General features: G+C 40.3%; 1 protein-coding gene across 2 annotated transcripts in view; it reads right to left on the reverse strand.

The window, feature by feature from the left end:
* Positions 1-15069, reverse strand: part of LOC137973763 (microtubule-associated protein futsch-like) — a 19277-nt gene extending 4208 nt beyond the window's left edge. The window contains exons 1-9 of one of the 2 annotated variants that reach the window (XM_068820647.1): positions 14982-15048; positions 11772-11949; positions 6506-10120; positions 5394-5762; positions 4246-4484; positions 3184-3459; positions 2310-2355; positions 1370-1708; positions 454-1163 (exon numbers count right to left, since the gene is read on the reverse strand). In XM_068820647.1, coding sequence (XP_068676748.1) covers positions 454-1163; positions 1370-1708; positions 2310-2355; positions 3184-3459; positions 4246-4484; positions 5394-5762; positions 6506-10027 — 5501 coding nt within the window. In that variant the 5' untranslated portion in view covers positions 10028-10120; positions 11772-11949; positions 14982-15048. Of the gene's footprint in view, positions 1-453; positions 1164-1369; positions 1709-2309; positions 2356-3183; positions 3460-4245; positions 4485-5393; positions 5763-6505; positions 10121-11771; positions 11950-14981 lie in introns of both variants that reach the window. The other variant, XM_068820646.1, reaches the window with a different exon arrangement.
* Positions 15070-22500: the final 7431 nt, after the last annotated feature.

The following is a 22500-nucleotide window of genomic DNA, read 5'->3' on the forward strand; positions in this document are numbered from 1 at the left end:
GGGCCAACATCCATCGTGTATCCCTTTTTTATGAAGAGAGCTGTAGGATATTTTACCCTATGTTTACACCAATTATACACCTTTTTTTTCGTCGACGCGTAAGTATTCCTTTTTTCGGCAAATTTGAGTGTTGCCGTTTATAACGAAGGCTCTTTACATTTTTATTGAAAATCTACAATTTAAGATATATTTGAATGTTTCAAGAGCTGCGTATATTTGTAACTGCTACTAAGATTTCTTGTCTTTATGTTTGTTGTTGTTGTTTTCTTTGGTAAAATATGCCACATCAGATGGAAGGCTTCGTTTTTTGAGACTAGTAAAATCAAATCGATTTGAGTAATATTTTTAGCCTATACCCTGTCTGCTTAGAGTTTGACGAATTGTGCTGGCAATATTACCGAAAGTATAACTTGGTTAACCCTCATACTTAAAGAAGTTTAAAACTTCACTAACCTATTATTCATTATTGTGTTATTTCCACCAGTTTTGCCATTCACGTATTGCATTTTGGACATGCCTCCATAATCCCGCGTAATAAAATTCTCGCCATACGCTGTGGTGGCGTGTATTCTTGGTTCAAGAATTTTAATCCTTGAGCCGGGTGCCTTGTAAAATCTGGATGGATCAGCAACCAAAGGGTGGTTGTAGTTCCTTGTTCTTTTGCCTGGTGTGCTATCACCTTCATAAGGAACAATGGATGGTGTGTTCGACGCTTCATTTGAGGTGTTCGCAACAGTATAAATGCCATTGACTCGTGAGGACCTGCGACGGTAGGCATTTGACGGATCCGTGGCGATAAATGAAGCACCCTGCCGCCCAGTGGATGAATAGGTCGTGTATCCCCGAGACGTACTTTCGTCGCCCGAGTGTACGAGGTAACTTCGAGAAATGCTTGAGACATCTCGTTTTTCAGGAGTTCTATCATAATAGGAGCCAGAAGTTAGCATGCTAGAGGATTGTGTCATAGAATGTCCAGCTTGCTGCAAGTTAAACCTAGGTGGCTGTGGTGGGATGGCATGTACAGTGATCACCATTTTTCCATCTTTTTCTTCCATCGATGCAGCTTGCCTTGTCACTTTGTGGCCCGCGTGGATTTTTTGAACTGTGTTCATTGGGACTGTGTATGGTTGACGTCCTCTAAGCACTATAGCATTGCCTGCCAACTAAACATACGTAAGTAGATTAGCATTGCTATTAGCTATCGATTTTTATGAGAGGTATTTGATTCCCGTAAAAAGTGGGAGATGGTTGATACCCGTAGGAGGTTAGGAGTGGAAGGTTATCTCTTACGGGATGTGAAACAAACTTGCCATTTTCCCTCAGGTGGCTTGATTGTTCTTTTTAAACAGTCGGCAATAGAGAAACGTACCCTTGGACTAAGGCGTCTTCCTCGTAGAACTATGCCTTTTTGCTCAGCTGGTGAACCATAGCTAGCAGTAGACTTTAGCATGTTACAGTGGTAGTACCGTGCCCCCACGATGTATGCTCGGCTGCCAGCGGTCCGTCTTCTCCTTCCTATGCTCCCGGCCTTTTTCATCTCTCTAGCGACACGAGCTTTTTTAGATTTTAGCTTGCCGTCTTCTTGAAACTTAAACTTGATTGGCATGCGTAAGGCACCATCCAGTTGCTGTCTGTCTTGGTAGTTTGTGTAATAGACGCCGTCTGTGTGCTGGTCCCGGGAAACAGGAATGGTTACATTACCATCCGACTACAGGGATTCAGGAAAAAAAAGAGATCAGTGGAAGATTGCAATTCGACGTGCCATGCTGTGACCGACCGTTTAGCAGTTAGCCAATCTTCGTGTGCAAATTTGAGAACCAGGGTTCAACTTAATTACAATCGTGAACCTGCGTTAATAAAAGACTTTAAGTCAAAGTCGTTTTCTTTTTCTTAAATTGTTGTTTCTTCATAACTTGAAAATGTACTCTTCGGTAATTGTTATTCAGTTGCAGTGGTGATTACTCAGGCTTACAAAGATTGAAACATCAGAGTGAACGTTGGCGAACAAGTGAGAGCGGATTTCAATTGAGTGTCGAAAGTAATTAGCGAATTGCTTTGGTTTTGCATTACATCACGCGGTGATTGGATTAAAGTTCTCGTGCCACTTTTTCAACCAATGAAAAAGGAATTTCCAAAACCAATCGTGATTCGCGCGTTCGAATTTCCCGCGCTTCGTGTCGGCTACGTGTAATTACTTCGAGTTTTGATCGGTTTACTGGATTGTCTTTGTCCTTTTTGATTGGCCAAAGTAATTACTTTGGTTTTGGTTTTACGACACAGGATTGAAACTCGCTCTAAATATGTAATACCTCAACAATCCGATCCTTTTGCTGCAGAATGCGTGCCCACGCTTTTCTAAAGAGATTAAACAGACAAGTTGAGGTCAAATATTTCATGCATAGGTTGATTGACGGATCGGGAGAAGGTGCAAATGTACAGGTACTGTACAGGAAATAATAATTATTACTTGACCGATGTCACTTGTATTGGAATTATATCCTCGAGGCTTATCCACAAGATGAGCTGCATCTCAACATTTCGGCGACTTTTCGTTTGTGGTAACATGAAACAGTCTTAGAAAAACTCGTTATCAAGAAGTTGTGAAAAGATAGAAACAATTCGATAGCTTCACAATCCCCTTTGAGTAATGAGTGACCACTTTGCAATTTTTGCGAAAGATCTCAGTGAAAATTTTCAGAATTTTACAACCGATTTAAGACCGCCGTTTTTCTATTACCTGAGTATTGGGGACACAATAGCACAATAGCATTTAGTGGATTGCTTTGATTCTTGGGAAAGCTAGATTTATGCAAAGGATTTGATCAGATCTTAGGCGGACAAATATTTCAAATGTTTGTCCGCCTATTTAAGTAAACAATTTGAATAATTTACAAACACGAAATAAGGTTCAGCATTATATCAAGAATTATCTATGCAGAGGTTGGGGCTATCTGCTAAAGTCTAACAGGCTGACAACACAATTTACTTATTAAAGAAAAACAATGGCTACAATGCTTAAGTTGTTGGTCAGCGTATTTGAGTGCGCTACTCCTTCTTTCATAAAAACTATTGCTTCTAAGTATAACGTAACCCAAGAGAGTCTTATCAAGAATAACCCAAGTTCTTCTCAGTAGCCGATAATAACTGAGAAAACAATACCAATGTTTATAATCCTCTCAATACCTTCCTTTACTGGATAAATCACCAACTTTGATTTTCACGATTCCATTCTCAACCCTAACAGCATCGGCTCCGTAGATATCGTCAACTTTAATCTTTCTTATGTAAGGATCTGCTGTTTCTTTGTTGTCTGCCCTTAGCACTATTGCTTTCTCCTGTGGTGCTGCTTGGGCTGCTATAATGCGTTGTGCACGGCTAGGTCTTTCTTGCCTTCCCCGAACTCTAACGTAAACATTCACGGCATCATCAAGAGTGCGTAGAGGTTTTCCCTTGAACGACCTGTCGATTTAGATAGAGAAATCAGCGGGGTCAGTTTTACTTAGAAGTAAAACTAAGATCATATACGAGAGTGAAATTTTAAGTCATGTCTGCACTGTTCAGACAATCACTGACAAAATCGTGTTTTTAAGGCATTCCTATGAGCTGTCCAGCTAGCGAGGAGCGAAGAGAACGCTGTGCATGTGGCTAATGTAGCTTAAAGTTGAAGTACCATAATATATCGGGACTTATGCATAGCTGAAATACGTAATTGAGAGAATGGGGAAGGCACGAGAAAATTGGCTGATAAAAAGATGACCTCCTCGCCCACTAGAGAGTAATTAAGTATCTTCGTACTGCCCCAAATGGATCACTGTTACTCGTACCATTCTTTTCTCAAGCTAGTATAACGCGCGTATGCTGCTCCATTCATGCTAAATTTGATATTACCACTGACAAAAACGTAAGGCATTACAGCATTTTCTATTTCATTCAGTTATCACAATTTTGCCTTAACCACTGGTTCATTTGTATTGAACATGTCGATTGCCGTCTTAGTGAACACTGGCTAGCGAGAACAAGACTTCGAGGAACTCATCCCTGCTCTAGAAACTTCCTGTTCGCGTTTTTTTGACGCGGTATACGCCCCGAGATAATGAACCAAATGCCACATGAAGTGATGACTGTTGTCACTGACATAGCGCCATGTTTGGTAGATTCGTTCTCACCGTTAATCATATCATTTATGTAATTTTGTATGCATCAAGTAAAGCGTTCTAGTTCAGTCGGTTGTCAAGCGATATATACCTTCTCCCATAAGATCCTCGACGAAGGCTCCTTCGTCTTATAGGTCCAAGCTGCCACATGTTATCCATGTCCTCTGCAGTGTACGGGTTCCATTGAGGAGGATGCTCAATTTCAAGTAAGCGATCAACATCCTCTGCTGAGAATGCATTCCACCAGCATTTTCTTGATGACAAAGGTTGCTGGGTATCAATTTGAATTGTGGCCACTCCACTGTCTGTCATGTCGCCCGTATCTACAATCTAATGGAAGTCAATTTTTTCAACGTTCACGTTTTCATGAGAGAACGTGGAACTGCGCGTCAAACGTTTTGCAACGGCATAACTCTTGACTAAGTAACAATAATAATAATAATAATAATAATAATAATAATAATAATAATAATAATAATAATAATAATAATAATAATAATATGTGATCTGCTAATCGCCCTTTCTCGCAGTCGGAGACTGAATTACTAAGAGCGCAGCTCAACGAGTTCGGGCCGAAGGAGCTGTGCTGCCGGCTAGGCGCTCGGCCCCTGAACACGACCCATGTATGACCTCGGAGCACAGCACTACAGCCTGATGGAATAGGCCGGAAGTCGATTTTGAGGAGGGAGGAAAACCGGAGTACCCGGAGAAAAACTCTCAGAGTCAGATTGAGATCGACTGAAACTCAGCCCACATACGACCCGAGGCCAGAGTTGAACCTGGGTCACAGAGGTTGGAGGCACGGTTGATGACCACTAAACCACCCTGACTCCCCGACAAGTTCAAAACAGCCATTTCTATTGAAGAGATCAAAGGGAAAGCTCGTGCGTTTGAGGCCTGTTATATTGCTTGTTTTCAAATGTCAAAATTTTCGCTGGAGTCAGAATTTCGCGACTGATGTATCATAGTATGAAATAGCACAGCGTAAAGAATGGCGTATCAATTTCCCCTTTGCGTGGTAAGATAAACGACCCTTGAACTCAAATGATCTTCAAAGCTACCTTTCTGATCTAACTCAGTGCACATAAATTAGGGATAGAAGGAATGTTTATCCGAAAGTGGCTAAATCACATAAGAAGGCCTCTCCGCGAAACACAAAACTTATTGCTAGGAAACCTTGAAACTTGTTTATACCACTAAATTCTGCTTCGCTCAGAAGTCATTAGATGATATTATTACCTCTTGAATTGGTGGTTCGTTTCCTCTGGGGTCTATTGGAACACCTCTCAGTTCCTCAATCACTTCAGGTTCCTCCATGATATCTGAGATGAGGGAGTTTGCACGTCGATACCTATCTCTCCCTACTTGTTCTTCAACACCAGGAGTGGTCATGGTCTGTGCGTCACGCGTTTGCACCATAACGTACTCTCTAGGGCTGCTTTTACCAGTGGGTAAAACCTCCTCTGGGTCATTTTTGGTATCGTAAACACTACTTGGGGACGTTGGTAAGTCCTCGTCACAAATACCACTGACGCGGCGTGTTGTGCTTGCTGTGCTTGTCTGTCGGCTGATTCGCCTGCTGATTGTGTCGGAAGTGGGTTCTTTGGCCTAGTAGTTTAAAAAAAAATTGAGTTTTGTGAATTTCTGCCTTCCCTACCATAATTTTCTTTTTTAAAAAAAAATAAACATGGCTCGTCAACCTTCAAAATAGGTGGAATAACATCGGCTTTTAATCGAAATACCAAGAAGACAAGTGTCTTTGAAACACTCGAGCAAATATTTCGTCGTCTGGATTCAACCTCGGAAAAATAGACAGCCTCCATCTTTCTCGAATGTCTAGGATTATCACAGTTTTCATTTAGATAAATAAAAGAATTGATTTGTCCTAAGAATATTCAGATTTATGTTGACGATAAACACTTCATGGTGTGTCCATTTTCCACGTAAACTGTTAAAATGTCAGTAAATCTCGTCATCACCTACCCAAAAGTAACACTTAAGACAAATTACTGCGCCTTTCAATAACATGCGGACTCTTAAATTCAAAGGTGAACCGACAAATGCGTTTTTCGCTACCGTCAATCAAATGTTCGGCGGCTCCTCCGACCTTCCGACTACTGTCGAGTGGGCAGTAATCAAATCACATCGTTGAGCCCAGTTCAGTCAACGTAGTCGGAGGCTGGAAGGAACCATCGAACATTTGATTGACGGTAGCGAAAAACGCATTTGTCGGTTGACCTTTGAATTTAAGAGTCCGCATGTTATTGAAAAGCGCAGTAAAACCATAGTACCTGGTCTTTTTTTAATTTCGGAAAAGTCACCAACCTTGTGTTGTTAGTAATAATACTTACCTCTGTGGTCTGCTTTGGTTCTACACCAGTCCCAGAGCCTATCTCAGTCGTTGTTGGCTGGTATCTCGGAATGTACACGGGGTTTTTAATCTCAACATCCGGTTTCTTCTCGGAGTGTTCGTCAACATACCTTTCCAGCTGGCCAAGCGATTTTGAGTCGTCAAGTGCATCCACTTTGCTCTTAAGTTGTTCAACTTTTTTCTTCAGTTCACGCATTGCAGATGGCTTGTTTTCATTGAAATCTAGTATTGGCTCGACAATTTCGTTTTGAGAAATCACGTTTCTTTGCATGAAAAGTTCTTCCTGAAGTCTTGTCCTCGGTGCATGGTCGGATCGTTCAGACAAATTTCTGTAGATATCTTGCCTTGAAGTCCTTTTCTTGATATTTTCGGTGGAGCTCGTTCTCGGAAGGATTAAATCTTCTCTAGATGTCTTTTTTGTTAAAACTTCGTTACTCCTTTGGATTCTGCTTGAAGTTACACCTTTTTCGTCCCTTGCTATATTGACGTGCTCTTCTTTTGAACTACTTGTAAGAGGTGAAATGGAAAAATCATCTTGATTTTTAGCATTTTCTTCTATTTCTTTGTAAGGCAATGGAATAGCCCCCTCTTTTTGTCTATCGTACTCAAGGTGTCTAACGTTAACCGGCTCCTCGAAGCTGCCTCTAGTTGTAGAGCGATGGTTTGTACGTTGAGTAGATACATCTTCTGATTTGTGAGGCATTGCATGTTTGTAGTGCTCTTTTTCCTTTGGAGACTGTGGTTGTCTGAAGGATTCTGGTGGTCCTGAAGCGTCAGATTTCCTGAATGGGTCACGTGAATTGCTTCTTTCTTGATCACCCGAGTCTTTTTGGTAGTAAGCACACTGATCCTCTTCGGAGACACTTCCATGGAAAAACCCGCTAACTGAGCTTGGACCACGGTCGCCATTTTTGTTTGACGTCATAGACATCGTCGAGTCTGCTCTAAAGACGTGCTTGGTTGCATACCCTTGAGTTGATCCTCTCCTTATTTCCTTGCTAAATCCCAATGGTTCTTCCCACCTACATCTTTGATTAAATGATGAATTTTCATTCTCCATTACTCCAACTTCCTCCTTTCTATTCCGGTCTTCTTTTGGCTTTCTTTTGAAAAACTCTTGATCTTCCCGCCCGTCAGACCGCCTTAAATCTGATTTTTCGTGGTAGCGTGTTGGTTGACCGTACTCTTGTGAAGATTCTGGAAAATCTCTCTCTACTGTCTCATCGTTATATCGTTCAACTCGTGGAATGTTGCTTTTATCCATTTTGAGGCCTCTATCTTCCTCTATGTATTTTAGAGTATCCGGATCACCATATCTCTGAGATTCCTTTTTTTGCATTCCATCCTCGAATACGTTTCCGTCTCTCTTGGAGTAAGCGTATCGCTCAAACAAGGATGTGGTAGCTCCACTCTGTAGGATATCCCCCTTCTCTTTTACCACACTATCTGGACCTGTCGTGGTGTCAGAAGCTCTTCTCGTGTGGGATGGAAAATCTCTTGTTTCATCTTTAAGCTTGGCAATGTCTTCTTTAAGTTTTTCTTGAATAGATGTCTGACGACTTTTCCTCTTGAAAGAGTGGTCTTCAAGCTTTACTCTAGAAGGTGTCGGCGGGATGTAAGGCTTCGGGTGCTCTCGGGTTAGAGTTTCCACTTTTAGTTTTGCAATGTCTTCTTTAAGTTTGTCATGGCTAGATGGCCCTTTACTAACTGAGTACGGTGATATTAATTCAGTTTTTGCCTTTCCCACTGACTCCGTACCTGCCTTTAGGTTGGTTACATCTTGTCTAAGGAAGTCATGTGTTGCCATCCCTGTTGAATGCAGTTCCTCGCTACTTCCCCCCTGACTTGCGCCGATCCAAAGAGAGCAGTTGGATGGATAATCCAAAAGGATACTGTTTTCACCTCTGCTCAATTCCCTCAGCTCATCAGATGACTTGCTTCTTAATCTTAAGAGTGAGTCTCGCCTTTTCCGATCCCTACTTCGCGCATCTCGTTCAAGTGAACTTTGATGTCTGTTTTCACTTGAAAGGTATTTTTCTCTATCCGCCTTTCCCCTTGCTGTATCATGGGTGGATGGCTCTTTTCTGACAGAGTACGGTGATATCAGTTCATTTTTTGCCTTTCCCATTGTCTCCGTATCTGACTTTACCTTGGTTATACGTTGTCTAAGGAAGTCATGTGTTGCCTTGCTCGGTAAATGCTGTTCCTTGCTAGTTCCCCGCTGACTTGCACCGTTCCAAAGAGGGTAGCTGGATTGATAATCTAAAAGGTTTCTGTTTTCACCTCTGCTCAATTCCCTCAGCTCGTCAGATGACTTGCTTCTTAGTCTCAAGAAAGAGTCTTGCCTTTTCCGATCCCTACCTCGTTCATCTCGTTGAAGTGAACTTTGACGTCTGTTTTCTCTTGAAAGGTCTCTTTCTTCACCCGCCGTTCCCCTTGCTATATAAGAAAGAAACTCTTTTCTTCCTGGTAATTCTCGGTATATCTTGAGCTCATCTCTTACATTGTCGTTAAGTGCTTCCAAGGAGAGAGAACGGGAGCTGAACGTCCCGTCTCCTCTGTAATCGACTTCATCATCACCTCTTCCCATTTGAGTAAATGGACTTTGATCACGAAGGAAGGGCGAATCCTTGTAGTACTTTGAATTTCCGGGTACTCTGCCTCTCCATTTATCAGATAGCGAAACATAGGTTTTAGAAATGTGTTTTGGAGAGTCAAAACTATCGTCGACCGAGAACCTTTTTGCAATTCTTTCTCTTTCGAGGAAGTTTGACGCTTGCTTTCTTTCCAAAGATCTTCGCAGAATGTTTGTATCCTCTAAGCCCCTATCTTTAACATTATCATTTTCTCTTCGATATATTTTTTCGAGTTTCCTGGCTCGATTTTCTGGAGATCCTCCACGTTCATGGGACACCAACGCATCTGAGTCATCGCCAAAGTTACTGGCTTCTCGATTGGTTTCCAGAAACCGTAATTTTGATGTGTTGTGGTTAGAATCCTTACTTCTTTCGCCTTTGTGAGCTTTCCGGTCACAGATTTTGTTGTCGTTTGATGATCGATAAAAGGATGATATTGCGTCCTCAACATGGTCACCTTCTTTCGCAACGTCACTGAAATGTTCATCTTTTGAGTTTGACGCGTAAAAAGAGCTGAGAGGAGCCTCCCTATCATCTGCATTCAGATATAATAAACTGTTGGAAGCGAGGTTTGTACGTTCTGTTAAGGAGTTGGAAGTGCCTTTTAAATCTCGTTTTTTGACCGATTTGTCTTCTCGTGTCTTGTAAGATGAACTTGATCTCTTATCAATAACACTTCTAGTAACAACTGACTTGGTGACGTTCTCAGATACACGTCTAGAATCCTCTCTGGTCACATAATTTTCTCTGTCAGTCTTTCCTTCTTTGGGATCAATGGACATGTGTGTTGCAAACCTAGTTCTCAGAGCATTACTATTCAAGACGGAGTCGCGATCTTCGCGTGTTTCCGAGCCTTGTGGTTTCATGTTAAAATTTTCCTTTCAGCACATCGCAAAAATATGGCTGTAGTAAGTGATGATTTCAAAACATCCCAAGATCACTTGCTATGGAAAAAAAACCTAAAATGTGAATGGTATAGTAAATTAAGTTTTTTCCACTTGTATGACTGGGCGAAGTCCTCAGCTATTTTCTTAAATATTATTGATTTATGAGGAGCTATATGTAATGAATCTTTTCATGAGGTATCAATCTGAGCATCATTTTTAACATTACATTCTCAAAACTTAGGTTTATCATTATCCTCTACTTTTGTCATATTCATTCCTATCTTTAAAGGAGGTGGTTTAGGTCCTGTGGCAGTGGAAAGGAAGACAGATCAGACATTGACATTGATATTGACTCCATTCCCACTCCCACTTCGCTGGGAATTTTTAATTGTAAAACAATTCCTTCTACTTCGACCACGTGGCCCCATTGGGAAAATAAATAAACGAAACTGAAGCTGAGAAGACCTCTTCATACTTTCGGTGGTTAAATTGAATGTGAACAATAATTCGTGAGTCGCTTCCGTTAACAATTGCATATCGAGCCGTCAAGTTATTGCAAATCTACATTCCTACTAAAATAACAGTGAGACACTCATGTACTCGACTCTCTTTCTGGACCACCTCGTAACTTTGCGCTGCTACTTTCAATGTGGGCCCCGACTTACCTGATACCACTCGAGAACATGAACGGTTTGGACATTCGACATTGAATGAGGGGCAAGGGAGGAGGAAGATTAGGTCATTTTCACGTGCAACATGGTTTGAACTAATTGCACGGAAATTGCGTGCGTGCACCAATGTGTTGTGAATTGTAGTGGTTCAAACAATGATCCATCGGCTTTAAACAAAACACTTAAAACAAATAATGAGGTAGTAACGTATTCCTATAGGAAAGAGTGTTTTGCAAGGAACAAGGGCCGAATTTGTCTGAACATGACCTTGCGTACCCAGCAGTTCAAATTCATTTCCGTCAATCATTGTAGAAGAACGGGTTAATAGGTCAAATGTTTAATCCACTTTGTCGATTTCTGTTTTTCACGGTCCGCGAACTGTCGCTGCGAAGACAACGTAAACTTGCTGTGTACTGGTGAACTTTAAAGGCCATATACTTTATGGAAGGAGCAGTAATTGTCAAGAAACCTACGTAATATTTAACCCAGCTCTGTGCTATTCCCGCTACGATCATTAAGACCGTGGCAACCTTCATGGAAAATCAGAATGATTTTCTCTTGCCCATCCCTTTCTGTGAACGGTGCCACCTATTGTCATTGCGCATTTGTTCTGCGCCTCACGCAATCATTTTGTCACGCTTTGAATTTTTGTTTGGCTTACACGAAGTGTAAACCACTCAATGCCGTGGCCCAAGATATTTATTCCTGGATTTGTCACGGTGAACAGAGTGGTTGTCACGTGGTTTACTATCGTCTCGTCGAAGATAGGCCCCAGTCAACGCTCGGCTAAGCTACGTAAACTTCTAATCTTCTACATAGTCGAGAAAACGAAAAGAACTGCGTGTGAAAAGCGGCGCCGGCTTTTCTACAGTCGGCTTGTCTTCTAAGTTTGGATTACAGCGAGGAGTTGTGCTCTCACAGGGCAACATTTCAATTCACGGTCTGGACCTTTGGTACAGGTTGCGCCACATTAAAACCTACGAGTCATTATTGACTCTCGCAAGCCAACATTTAAGGGCTTGAATCTGCTCAAAAGACCTGCTTGAGAATACCTGATAATATCTGAAAGTATTTGGAAGGCTCTGAAGTTACTTGAAAGCAAAAGAGACTCTCCTGTGCTTATGCTGTCCTTGCTGTTGTTGTTGAATCGAATTGGACGAACCATCCAACCACAGTTGACAAGAGTCTGCTAGCCCACGATTTCGTCAGAAGTAAGTAATATGGGAATCTCTGTTGAACAATACCGATCAAGAATCGGCTCTCATGAGAATTTCCTTAAAACAAAAGATACTTTGTCGCGTTTCAAGGATCGTTTTTGGAATATAATGCTAATAATGCTTTACATGAATGTCTTTTATTTACCAACATCGGAACAAGTTGTTGGACAATACAAAATATGGAATGAAATTGCCTAAAATTGCGTAACCTAGCCCCTTTAATGATAAAGACAGTGAGAATAGAAAAACGTCGACGAAACAACATCGCTTAATTTTTGAGTCTTACTTCAAGACTGAGAAAAACATCAGAAATCCTATAACTGCAGTGGAGTCAGCGGCAGTTTTACGAAAGTTTTAAATATTTTTAATAAATAATAAAGCAATTATTGAATTTGGCTTTCGCAGGATATGAAGAATTCTACAGATCTCGGAGAGTATTATCCACCTCGGCCTTCGGCTTCGGTGGATAACACCTTCCTTGATCAGCAGAATTCTTCATATCCTACTCAGCCTCTTTCAATAATTGCTACTTGTTCAAAAGATTATCACAAAGCATGATCTGAGCCAAGCATTTTTTTTTTGTTTTGTACAATCGGCTGCTACCAAGACCGGCAAAAGTGAGAAAAATGATCGAGGGACGTCCAAAAACATATGAAAACTGAACAAACTTTGGCTAACTAATTTTAATGGACTTCAAAAGGCCTACAAAGGCAAGTAAGCTCACCACAAGAAAGAATGACAATGCAAGTACATGTAGCTTAATGATCACTTCAGCGCGTAGGCGTAAGATTCCATTACAGTGTACAACAAAAATCAAGTAGATTTTCCTCTCGAAACAACCTTGCAACGTTATTCTGGTCACTTAAGAGCCACTTTCCGAAAAAAGATCCAGTCTTCCCAAAGAAGCAAGGAAATATCAACTCAAAAAGTGTACAACTTTCTTCTTTGTGTACCTGTCGCCATTGTGAATATCCAAGAGTGCACCTCGAAAACAGGTGCAAATGTCTTTATTCACCGGGGAGGGGAGTAAAAAAATTGCAAAAATCAATCCACAAATTAAAACGCTGCAAAAAACTGAATTAACTTTTGAAATCGTATGGTGACCTCAATTTTTTTATTATATAAAATGGACGTTTTAGGCCTATTGAAGTCGGGATTAATGTTTGGGGCCGTGAAAAATTGATAAAGGGTGCTTTGTAGTGACTACATGTACATGTGAGGGCTGTCAAGCTCAAAAATGGCTCTATGGTCACGTTTTTGTGATAAAAACATTTACAGAATCATCCGGTGGGAATTTGCTATATATTTTAAAGATCGTTGACGTTCCTGTTGTTTTACTGCAAGTAAACGTTTGTGCCGATAACGACTGCGAAAAAACGTGCGTTACTGTTTAAGCAAAAATCAAACCTTATTATCTCCGAAAAATGCGTGGATAGCCCCTATTTTCATTTCACATTCCAATAACCCCGGGGAAAAAGCTCTTTTGATTAGGTGGCACCATCCTTAAGTCTCAATTAGAACGTTAATTGAGATGAAAAATGTATTTTTGGCATCGAAGGTGGCTTCAGTTTTCTTGAAGTGTCTTCGAACACATTATATTGGGATGGTTTTATTAAAGGGTCAAGGCTCAAATGTATTGGACCCTAGCTAACTCTAACTGGGCGTTTGCTAACTAATTTCCCTTTTAAAGAAGTGAGGCGTACGGCAAATGTACCTATCTCAAGGAACTAAGTTCCCTATGGGAAACTTTGACCAAAACCTATTGACTTCATTTTTTCTTCAAAGAAATACAAAGGGCTTCGTATAGGGGTCCTTAAATTGCGTGGACCTTATAATGTAAACACAAATCAGAAGTATGTATAATGTTTCTTCTTAGAAGGCGTCCGTGACACTTCGTTAGTTGAATCGGCGGCGAAAAGACACAGCACTACGGTTGCTTTTTCTAGAATATTCAGTTTGCGCTCTTAAAAGAGAGCCATTTCATTGAATAAGTACTTCATTGCTGTATTTTAAGATTGCTATTGTTTATAAGCTCTAGCATACCAATTATGGTATTGATGTGATAATTCAGTAGACCGCCAAGCAATTAGCAATTTAGAGAGAAAAACGGTTCTTTCTTTTTGTTTAATGAATTGTTCCTTAATGTTCCATGGATGGCACCGATTGTTTAGTATTGAATATCAATTAGGTAGTTATATGACTTTCCCAATATGACGATAGAAATGGACCGTTTTAACAATCAGACCTACCCGCAAAGAGGGAACTTAATTCTACATGCGAATAGAATAGTTCCTGTTACATGACAATATTCAGTACCGAAAGAGGTCCTGTTCCTTAGTCGTCAATTTCAAAACCTAAACTCCTCTTTCGGGTAATACAATAACAAGCAATGCTGTTTCACACAGCTCTGTGAGATATGACCTCGGTCAAGATTCATGTTCTCAGTAAGCTGTCAAATTTTAACGTCCCCATTCCTGATGCGATTTAAAACGTCTTTCGAGTAAACTGCACGTTTCGGCTACAGTTGTGGTGTTACTGTCAACTAGACTGTGGCGTTATCCTTCGTATTTTTTTCGAGGGTGCTCCGGTTTCAATCAAACTGAGTATAATTTTAAAACTTACATTCTCAAAACTCAGGGTTATTATTTTCCTCAACGTTTGACAATTTTATTAATGTTATCGAAGAAACAGTGGTGTTAAACTAGTGGTGGCGAAGCCTAGTGCATTTGTTCGAGCGTGCTCCGGATTCAATCCCATTTTGTCCACCCTCTGGCTTTCTTTTTCCAGTATTTTTCCGAATTTAGATCTACAAAGCTTAGTTGATAGCCAGTTGACTAAACTTTTCTAACTAAAGAACTTCACTTTGACTTGAATGATCTTACAAAGTAGTTTTCACATCATTGCTGTTAAATTGAACTTTTTCGAGTTTCGCGAGAAAATAATCCAATCGACAAGGCGTCAACAAAAAAAGGAATGACAAAGAAAATCTCTCAAATGACGTATGGGGAAAAAAAGGGATTGAAAGATGAAAAATTTTGTACCAACCTTAAGTTGAAATGTGTTCCGCACAATCTCTCTTGGCATGCCGAGATATTCTTGAAACCAGTTCAGGGAAACACTTGGAGCAAACTCAGCGCTCTGTGCGATTAGCGAAAAATTGCATGTTGAGAGGAATAAGCTGTATACAATATCGTAATATCTGGAAGAGTGAGCTTTTTCAACGTCAATGAACGTTAAAAGGATTTAAATTGGCGAATACGAGAACAAAACAGTGCTCAATATCAATATAAACTGGTGATTTTAGTTATTTTGTTAATTTGATAATGGAGACCACTTATCTATTCAGTATGAAATCAGAGCGAGCCGACACTAATAGCTGATGTACCGGTCTTGTGACAGAGATGTGCTGTCTGAAATTATCCTTTAGCCCCAGCTTGAATGCAAGACGTCGGAATCCTGTGCAAGTTTACTTCTTATCTTTAACATTGCTTGAAAATTAGCCATTCTTGGGTATTAAATATAACAAGGGCTTCACTCTAATATTGCATTTGTGCTTTTACAACCCTAATCAAAATCATCTAAAAAATCTGTTGATTTTTAAGCAATGACTCTTAGAGCCAAAGACTAATATTGAGTCCTTACTGAGCCTTCGAATGCTGTCTTGGCAATAAATTTTAAGTAAAAAGCAGCGGTTTTGGATTGGCGACTAAACAAATGATGCTGTAGTGCCAGTCAACTAATTATAATTATGAAGGGGATAGTTTCTAAAGAAACTGTGGTGCTGCGTCGGTGGGGAAGTAGTATACAAAAATTTTGTTTTATCAAGGGAGTTGATAATGTAAATTGGCCACCGTACAGAGATTATAAAAGCTGACGTTTCGAGCGTTAGCCCTGCGTCAAAGCGAATCGAAGAATTGTGAGTTACGTGTAGTTTTTATGGTAGAGTAGGAACTACGCTATTGGTGGTAACATGGCAACGTGAAAAATAGGAATATATTAGTTAAATGAAAAGCGTTCGTTAATACCGTGAAGATTAAGGGTGCCGATTTGGAAGATGAATTTTTGTTCCAGATTCTTGCGGCTTTCCGTCGTACCTAGATGTAGGGAAAGGCCACAGATAGCCATGTGTATTTTGGAGTGGTTCCTTGCATCGGAACCCGCGCCCGCAGTGCGCGCGGCAGTCAAAACTGTGCTATCCTGTCAATCATTTGCCATTTCAACCGGAAACAGTGCATTTCGGTTGTGCGTAAATGACATTGTCGTCGATCTACCCCGTCGAAAGGACGACCAAAGTCTTTGTTCGGGAAGTTAACACAACTAAATACATTAGCAATACGGTTTTGCCGTCTTCTTACACTTGATTCGGAAATACCAGCCTGAATTCTTCTTAAAATATTTAGAAAAAGCACAAATAACATCCAAGGCAAAACAGCTTAAGCTCGAATTCTGGTCCTCGACGCCTATTTCCCTTTCGTAAACGGTTGTTGCCATTTGAAACGGTCGATGCCATTTTTTAGCTCTGAATTACACTCATCGGGTCAAATGAGTTAGGGTTCTGTTTAGGGTGAGGGCTAAGAACCCGAGTTCGAGCCTGAAATTTTCGGACTCTTTTTCTCCTCCAGTTTTTCTTTTATAAATGTTTTTTTTTTCCTTTTTCGTTTTAATTTTTGTTAATATTTTTTGTTAGTTTGTTTCTTTTAATTTTCTTTGAAGTGAAGTGTGTAGTCGACCGTTTCAAATGGCAGGCAACGACCGTTTCAAATGGCAACGACCGTTTACCAAAGGGAAATTTGCCTCGCCGACAACCCAAGTTTGTTGACAAAAAAATTGCCACAAAATGTTTAAATAGTTTTCTGGTCCTTTATTAATAGCGCTCACGTGAATTTCAAATGGAGTATCGGGAAAGTAAAATTTTTAAGCTGACATATGTTTCGTGTAAACATACATTTTCAAGTAGCGAAAATTTGTATAAGCACTACAAAACTTTTACTGACCATTGTCCGAAGGGACACCCTTTATAAGCTGCAAGGAAGCCGCTGATGAATTTTGCACAAAACCTCGGCCCCTAACACTGGAAAGATAGACTTGGAGAGTTTTTCAGCGAAAGGCTCACTAAGGAAGAGCTTCTAGAGCTTGCCCTCCCGCAAGTCGCCAGAAAGGTGCAAACAAGCTGATTCATGTCCGAAAATAGCAACAAGGGGCAGTCAAAATTGTGTTTATTGTACTGTGCGAAAATTTATTCAAAACTTTTCCCTCACTCCCAAATAAGAACTTGCTGTGTCTTGCAATTCTACAGTGAATTACTATTAGGCCATTGAGAGAATCAAAATCAAAGAGGCACTCCCAGGGGTTTTGGGGAAGAAGAGAACATGGCTAATTTGAACTGGGGAACAGAGGAACAATATCAAAATATTTTAGGGAACAAAGGAAGAAAACCAGTTTAATTTTTAGGGATCAAAAAGCTGGGAACAAGCTTGAAAGTAATTTGGGGAACAAGGAAACACAAGCAAATATTTAAAGGGAACAAGGAGCCCTTGCCCCGGGAGGGCCTGATCAAATGTTCAGGGGGCCCGTTTCTCGAAAGTCCCGAAAACTTTTTGGGCCCGAAAAGCCATCTGTGAAATTGCTAACCGCTTGTTTTAACATGCTTTCAAGGTACCAAAAAGAAAATTAACTGTGAAGTTGACGAATTAAATCCTCTCCGTTCTTGAGATACAAAGGGCATTGTGACACCCGAAAATGGCCAGTAAAGTTTCGGGACTTTCATGAAACGGGCCACTGCCCCTTTCATCCAACAGCTCAAACAAGCGATTCCAACAATTTTTGAATGACCGGCACGAAAAGAAGACTCTCTTAGAGAAATATTTATAGTAACACTTAAGCATGCGAAACAAGTAAAAAAGCACCGTGAAGTATTCCTTGCTGCTAGTTTAGGCATTGTTTCATCTTTCAACATTGCGCAAAACCAAATCAACTCCATTCTCAGAGGGCACTGGGGAAAGAAGCTAGAATAAGAAGAAAAAAACGGGCCTTAATCCAATTCTCCCAAGGTAATCTTTACAGAATAAGATTATTGAAGGAAAACTTTTGAGTGCCAACCTTAAGGTCTTTAAAACAAGCACAAACAATATTAATAATCTATAAATTCACAAAATGTCAAACGGTATATTTTAGTCTCATATTCAATTAGATTTGGCTGCAATATTCCTTACAACTATGCAGAACTGTTTGCCATAAAATGTGGAACATTTCCTGCCTATTTAAATTGGCCACAAAGGGGCTCGAAAAAGCAACCAGTTAAATTTTTGGATAAAGATAGTGTCTGTATGAAAGTCTGACACAATACCTAAAAATTAAATAATTTAATGTGATCAAGACATTGAGTGACCAAGCAATAAACAAACTGCAGCAATGTATGTTAGGTTCACGAGGTGGGAATGAAAAAAATATTCCTCAACCGATGTTTCAATATGCATTTAAATTAATTTTCTATCAACAATTCAAGGGACTGACTTTTCAGTGTCTATTCACTGGTATTGATTTACGTTTCCATGATAAGTTTGAAAGTGAATCTGGCAACCACAGTGCCCTATGAAATGGGAAATAACTTTAACAAACCCTTTAACCTAAGACTTAACAAGGGACACTAATCAATGTTGATGCCCTGCAAAGAACAAAGAATAAATTGAAAGAAGAGTTTATCCACAATGGACAGTTAGTGGCTGCATTCACCAATATAAAGAACAAACACATCAAGTTTCTTCTCGAGCAACCAAGGTGTTCAAGGAGCTATTCAATTTTCAAAGAACACTATGGTTACACAGTGGCTGGGTGAATTCGGGTACCTGGCCTGAAACTGAAAGTTGTAAAGCCAAACAACTTGTTGAGCTACAAATAATTATGTCTACAAATAATTATTGTCTATTCAACCAACCGTTTCTCCTAATTTTGTGTACCATTCACCTGTTGGTTCCTAAATGTTTCGATAGAAACTAGTAATTTATTGATTTTTAATTGATTGACTGTGAGATTCAAAGCACGCATATAATTTAGTTAACAAGTATACAGTATTTGACATTGATTGACACTGTGCGCGTAAGTAATGCGAGTAGGACTTGATTTAGTCAGAAGAGCTAACCAAGATTACACGTGCACGAACAGCTAACCAGGAGTTATAAAGAGATATCGCTAACCTGTAGGATTTGCCAGGGATATATCGCTAACCAGGATCCAATTTAGCCCGCCACAGAAGTAAGTGATCATTTATGTGGAAATTGCATTAGGGAATTGTAAGTTGTTATGTAAGTCAAGAGATTTAAGACGCGCTTACATTCTGGTTTCAGATCGAATAGAATTACCGCAGAATCCGCGACTGTAAATCGACGAGAATAAATAAATCAGAGTAAGGAATTATACGATATGTGGCTGGACTATACTGAGTAATCCGAGGGAACACTAAATAAAAAAATCGCTAACTCAATTAAGGAAGTCCTTTCAAATCATAAAAGTTACTTTGCGCCAACAGGAACAAACGAAAAAATACAAGCACTGAAGAACAAACTGCTCAAAAATGCACGATTCTCTTTGAAACAGCAAAACAGGATCCTCGAGTCACTAAAAAGGTGTTGCATGCTACGTGGATGTTTGCAGAACGATTGCAAGTTTGTAGTCATTGAAAGAAAACTCCACTACAGATCTGATAGACGATGGTCGTGCAAGACTCGCCAAGCGCGTGGAACACCCAACAGGATTGTTCGTTGTTTGGCACAGCACTAAGACCAATAAGACCAATCTTGCCCAAAAACAACAACAATTTTGGCAGCAGGCAAGCTCATCACAAGCCATCGAGGTTGGCATAAAGCAGCATCGCGCTTCACCTGAAGTTCGATCATGATGGACACAAACAAGAGCTGAAAGAACTTCATAAGGTCAGACGACCAAATGTGATTGACCCAACACTCGTTAGAGCGGATCAGCTATAGGACATCAAAGTGCTGAACAAGTCAAGAGATTTCGCCATAAAAATGTTCACTCAGAAACGTCGTCTTCTCCTAGAGAATCAAGTTCAAAATCGATCCTGGTTGTTAATCACGTGTGTGCTAACCCAACCCATAAACTGGATAAAGCGGATTGGCAAATTGATTGTCCGAACAATGCGTGATTTCTGTCTCGCTGAGTTCAAAGAAGCGACGGTTAAGGTCAGCCACAAGAGAAGGCTGAGCGAATGTTCACCGATCTAACCAATCAGAATGTAAGCAATTGGCGTGACGTCGGATAGCACAGTTTTTCCCGCTCGCTGAATTCTGATTGGTCAGTTTAAATTTCAGTAGCTCTCGCCATATGCAAGGTTAGGGAGATTAAAATGACGAGCGACTGGCTTAGGTGCACCCTTGTCATTCTTCTCAACATCGCGAAGGTGTTCGCGGAATCGGTCACCTAGTCGTCTACCTGTCTCGCCAATGTATAATTTATTGTATAACGTACAGGTTATGCAATAAATGACATTTGCGGAGTTACATGTGAAACGATCGGTGATCTTAACAGATCGCTTAGGTCGCGATATCTTGCTAGTGTTAACAATGAAAAAACAAGTTTTGCATCGTGAGCGCGCACATTTGAAAGTGCCGGGTTGTTCGTTAGTTTTGAGTGCGCTTCTAACTAAACAGGTGACTCAGAGAAATCTGTTCTCAGTAAGGGCCTAACTTTTGTCCCTGTTACCAAACACACCAACAAACTTTCTGTTAAGCAAGATGTTGAAAAATTCCTTCGCCGCGTTCAGTTAAAAGCCTTTTTTCATGACAAAGAGGATGATTCGGACACTTCTAACAAAGATATTTTTGAAACACTTCAAGTTCGCAAATCTAAAAGGACTCCCCCAGAGGGACAATTTGCCTCTTTAGATTTTTAACTATAAAACATTGCTGTTAAGAACTTTGAAAACTTTAAAAAGCGACGATGTTTCGACGTTTACTTAACGTCATTTTTCAAGTCAAATTGAATAAGAAAAAGTTAATTGAATATAAATATACAAAACAAATCCTTAGATAATAAAATCAAGCGCTATTAAATGCGAGAAAATATTTTCACGCAGTGTCACGTAAACAATTTAGCACGAACGGAGTTCTTCTAGGTATTTAGCCCAGGTTTTAGCTCCTTAATAAACAACATCTCAAATATTAAGCAGTCAAACTTCGATCTACATTTTCTCAAAACAGAGAATTGTTTGTCCGACAAAACCTATTCTTTTAGATTTTTTCAGCAAAAAATGCCGTCACGACATTCACAAACTTAAATTCAATCGTAACACTAAATTTTCCAACCTTTCCTCGGAAGAGTGGGCGGCGCTTAAAAATCTTAGTAAACGCAATGACATAGTTGTCAAATCAGCCGACAAAGGCGGCGCGGTAGTTTGGCGGTCCGACCTTTGGCAAAGAGAAGCTTTGCGGCAACTTTCTGACACCTCGTTTTATGCCAAAATCCAGAAAGATATCACCCCCACAAATCAAAAACTTGTCAAAGACACCATTCAGAATCTTATAGTTAATCAAGAATTACCGGACACTGCCACTAATCTCATCATCAACACCCCCAGAACTTCGTGCATTTACTTCTTGCCTAAAATTTACAAACCTAACAACCCAGGTCGCCCTATCGTTTCTGTACTTCAGTACAGTAGGAAACCAAAACGATGCATGTGTGGACATTGCTGCAACATACGATGATTGTTTTTTACGTACTTAGTACTGTACACAAAGGGTACGTAACTTCTGCTCTGTTAAGTTCTGTTCTGATGGAAATAAAGTGCTGACGCTCTTTACGTGCGACAACGGGTCTGAAAATGCTACTGGGGTTAATGCAAATGAACACACATGTGACCCCCTTCTGTAAATATGGTTTAAAATTAAAATTTTCTCGCACCCCGATATTACGGACTCTCGCTATTACGGACACCAAATCGCGGTCTCGAGGATGTCTGCTATAACGGGAGTTGACTGTAATCAGGGGAATCAAGCCTGGGTCGTGCCGCTTAACGATATTTATGACCTTTCGGTTGATGCGTTGACCTTACTGGGCAATTCGGTGGACGAGTTCTCCATGAAACGCCGTGAAATGTTGAAGTCTAAAGTCGCTCCAGCCCACAAGTCCTTCTGTCATAAGACACAGCCCATCACTACAATGCTGTTTGGCGACGAATTGCCACAAAGCATACGGAATATTTCTCAAGTCAAGAGTATAGCTACTAGAAGCATAAACTATGACCGTCGCAAGTCTAGGGGCTCTGTTTATACGAATTTTAAGAAACCTCGCATTGAGAGCTCTCGTGGACTCGTTTCTAATCTGCTCGTTCTCAAAAAGGCAGGCGATCCAAGACCTGTTATTAATTACTCAGTCATTGTATCTTGATGGCATTATTTTCACGCTCTAGTGTCTGCTTTGAATTATGCGAACTGAACCCCCGGAGAGCGGACCATTATGCGAAGGAGAATAGAAAATTAGACGAAGGTTGCTTACCTGCGGGATAACTGTGATTCTCCTAGTATAATACGCAACACCAGGGGTTCAG

This window comes from Montipora foliosa, chromosome 10, assembly GCF_036669935.1.
Source record: "Montipora foliosa isolate CH-2021 chromosome 10, ASM3666993v2, whole genome shotgun sequence".
In the NCBI taxonomy this organism is placed as follows: Eukaryota; Metazoa; Cnidaria; class Anthozoa; order Scleractinia; family Acroporidae; genus Montipora; species Montipora foliosa.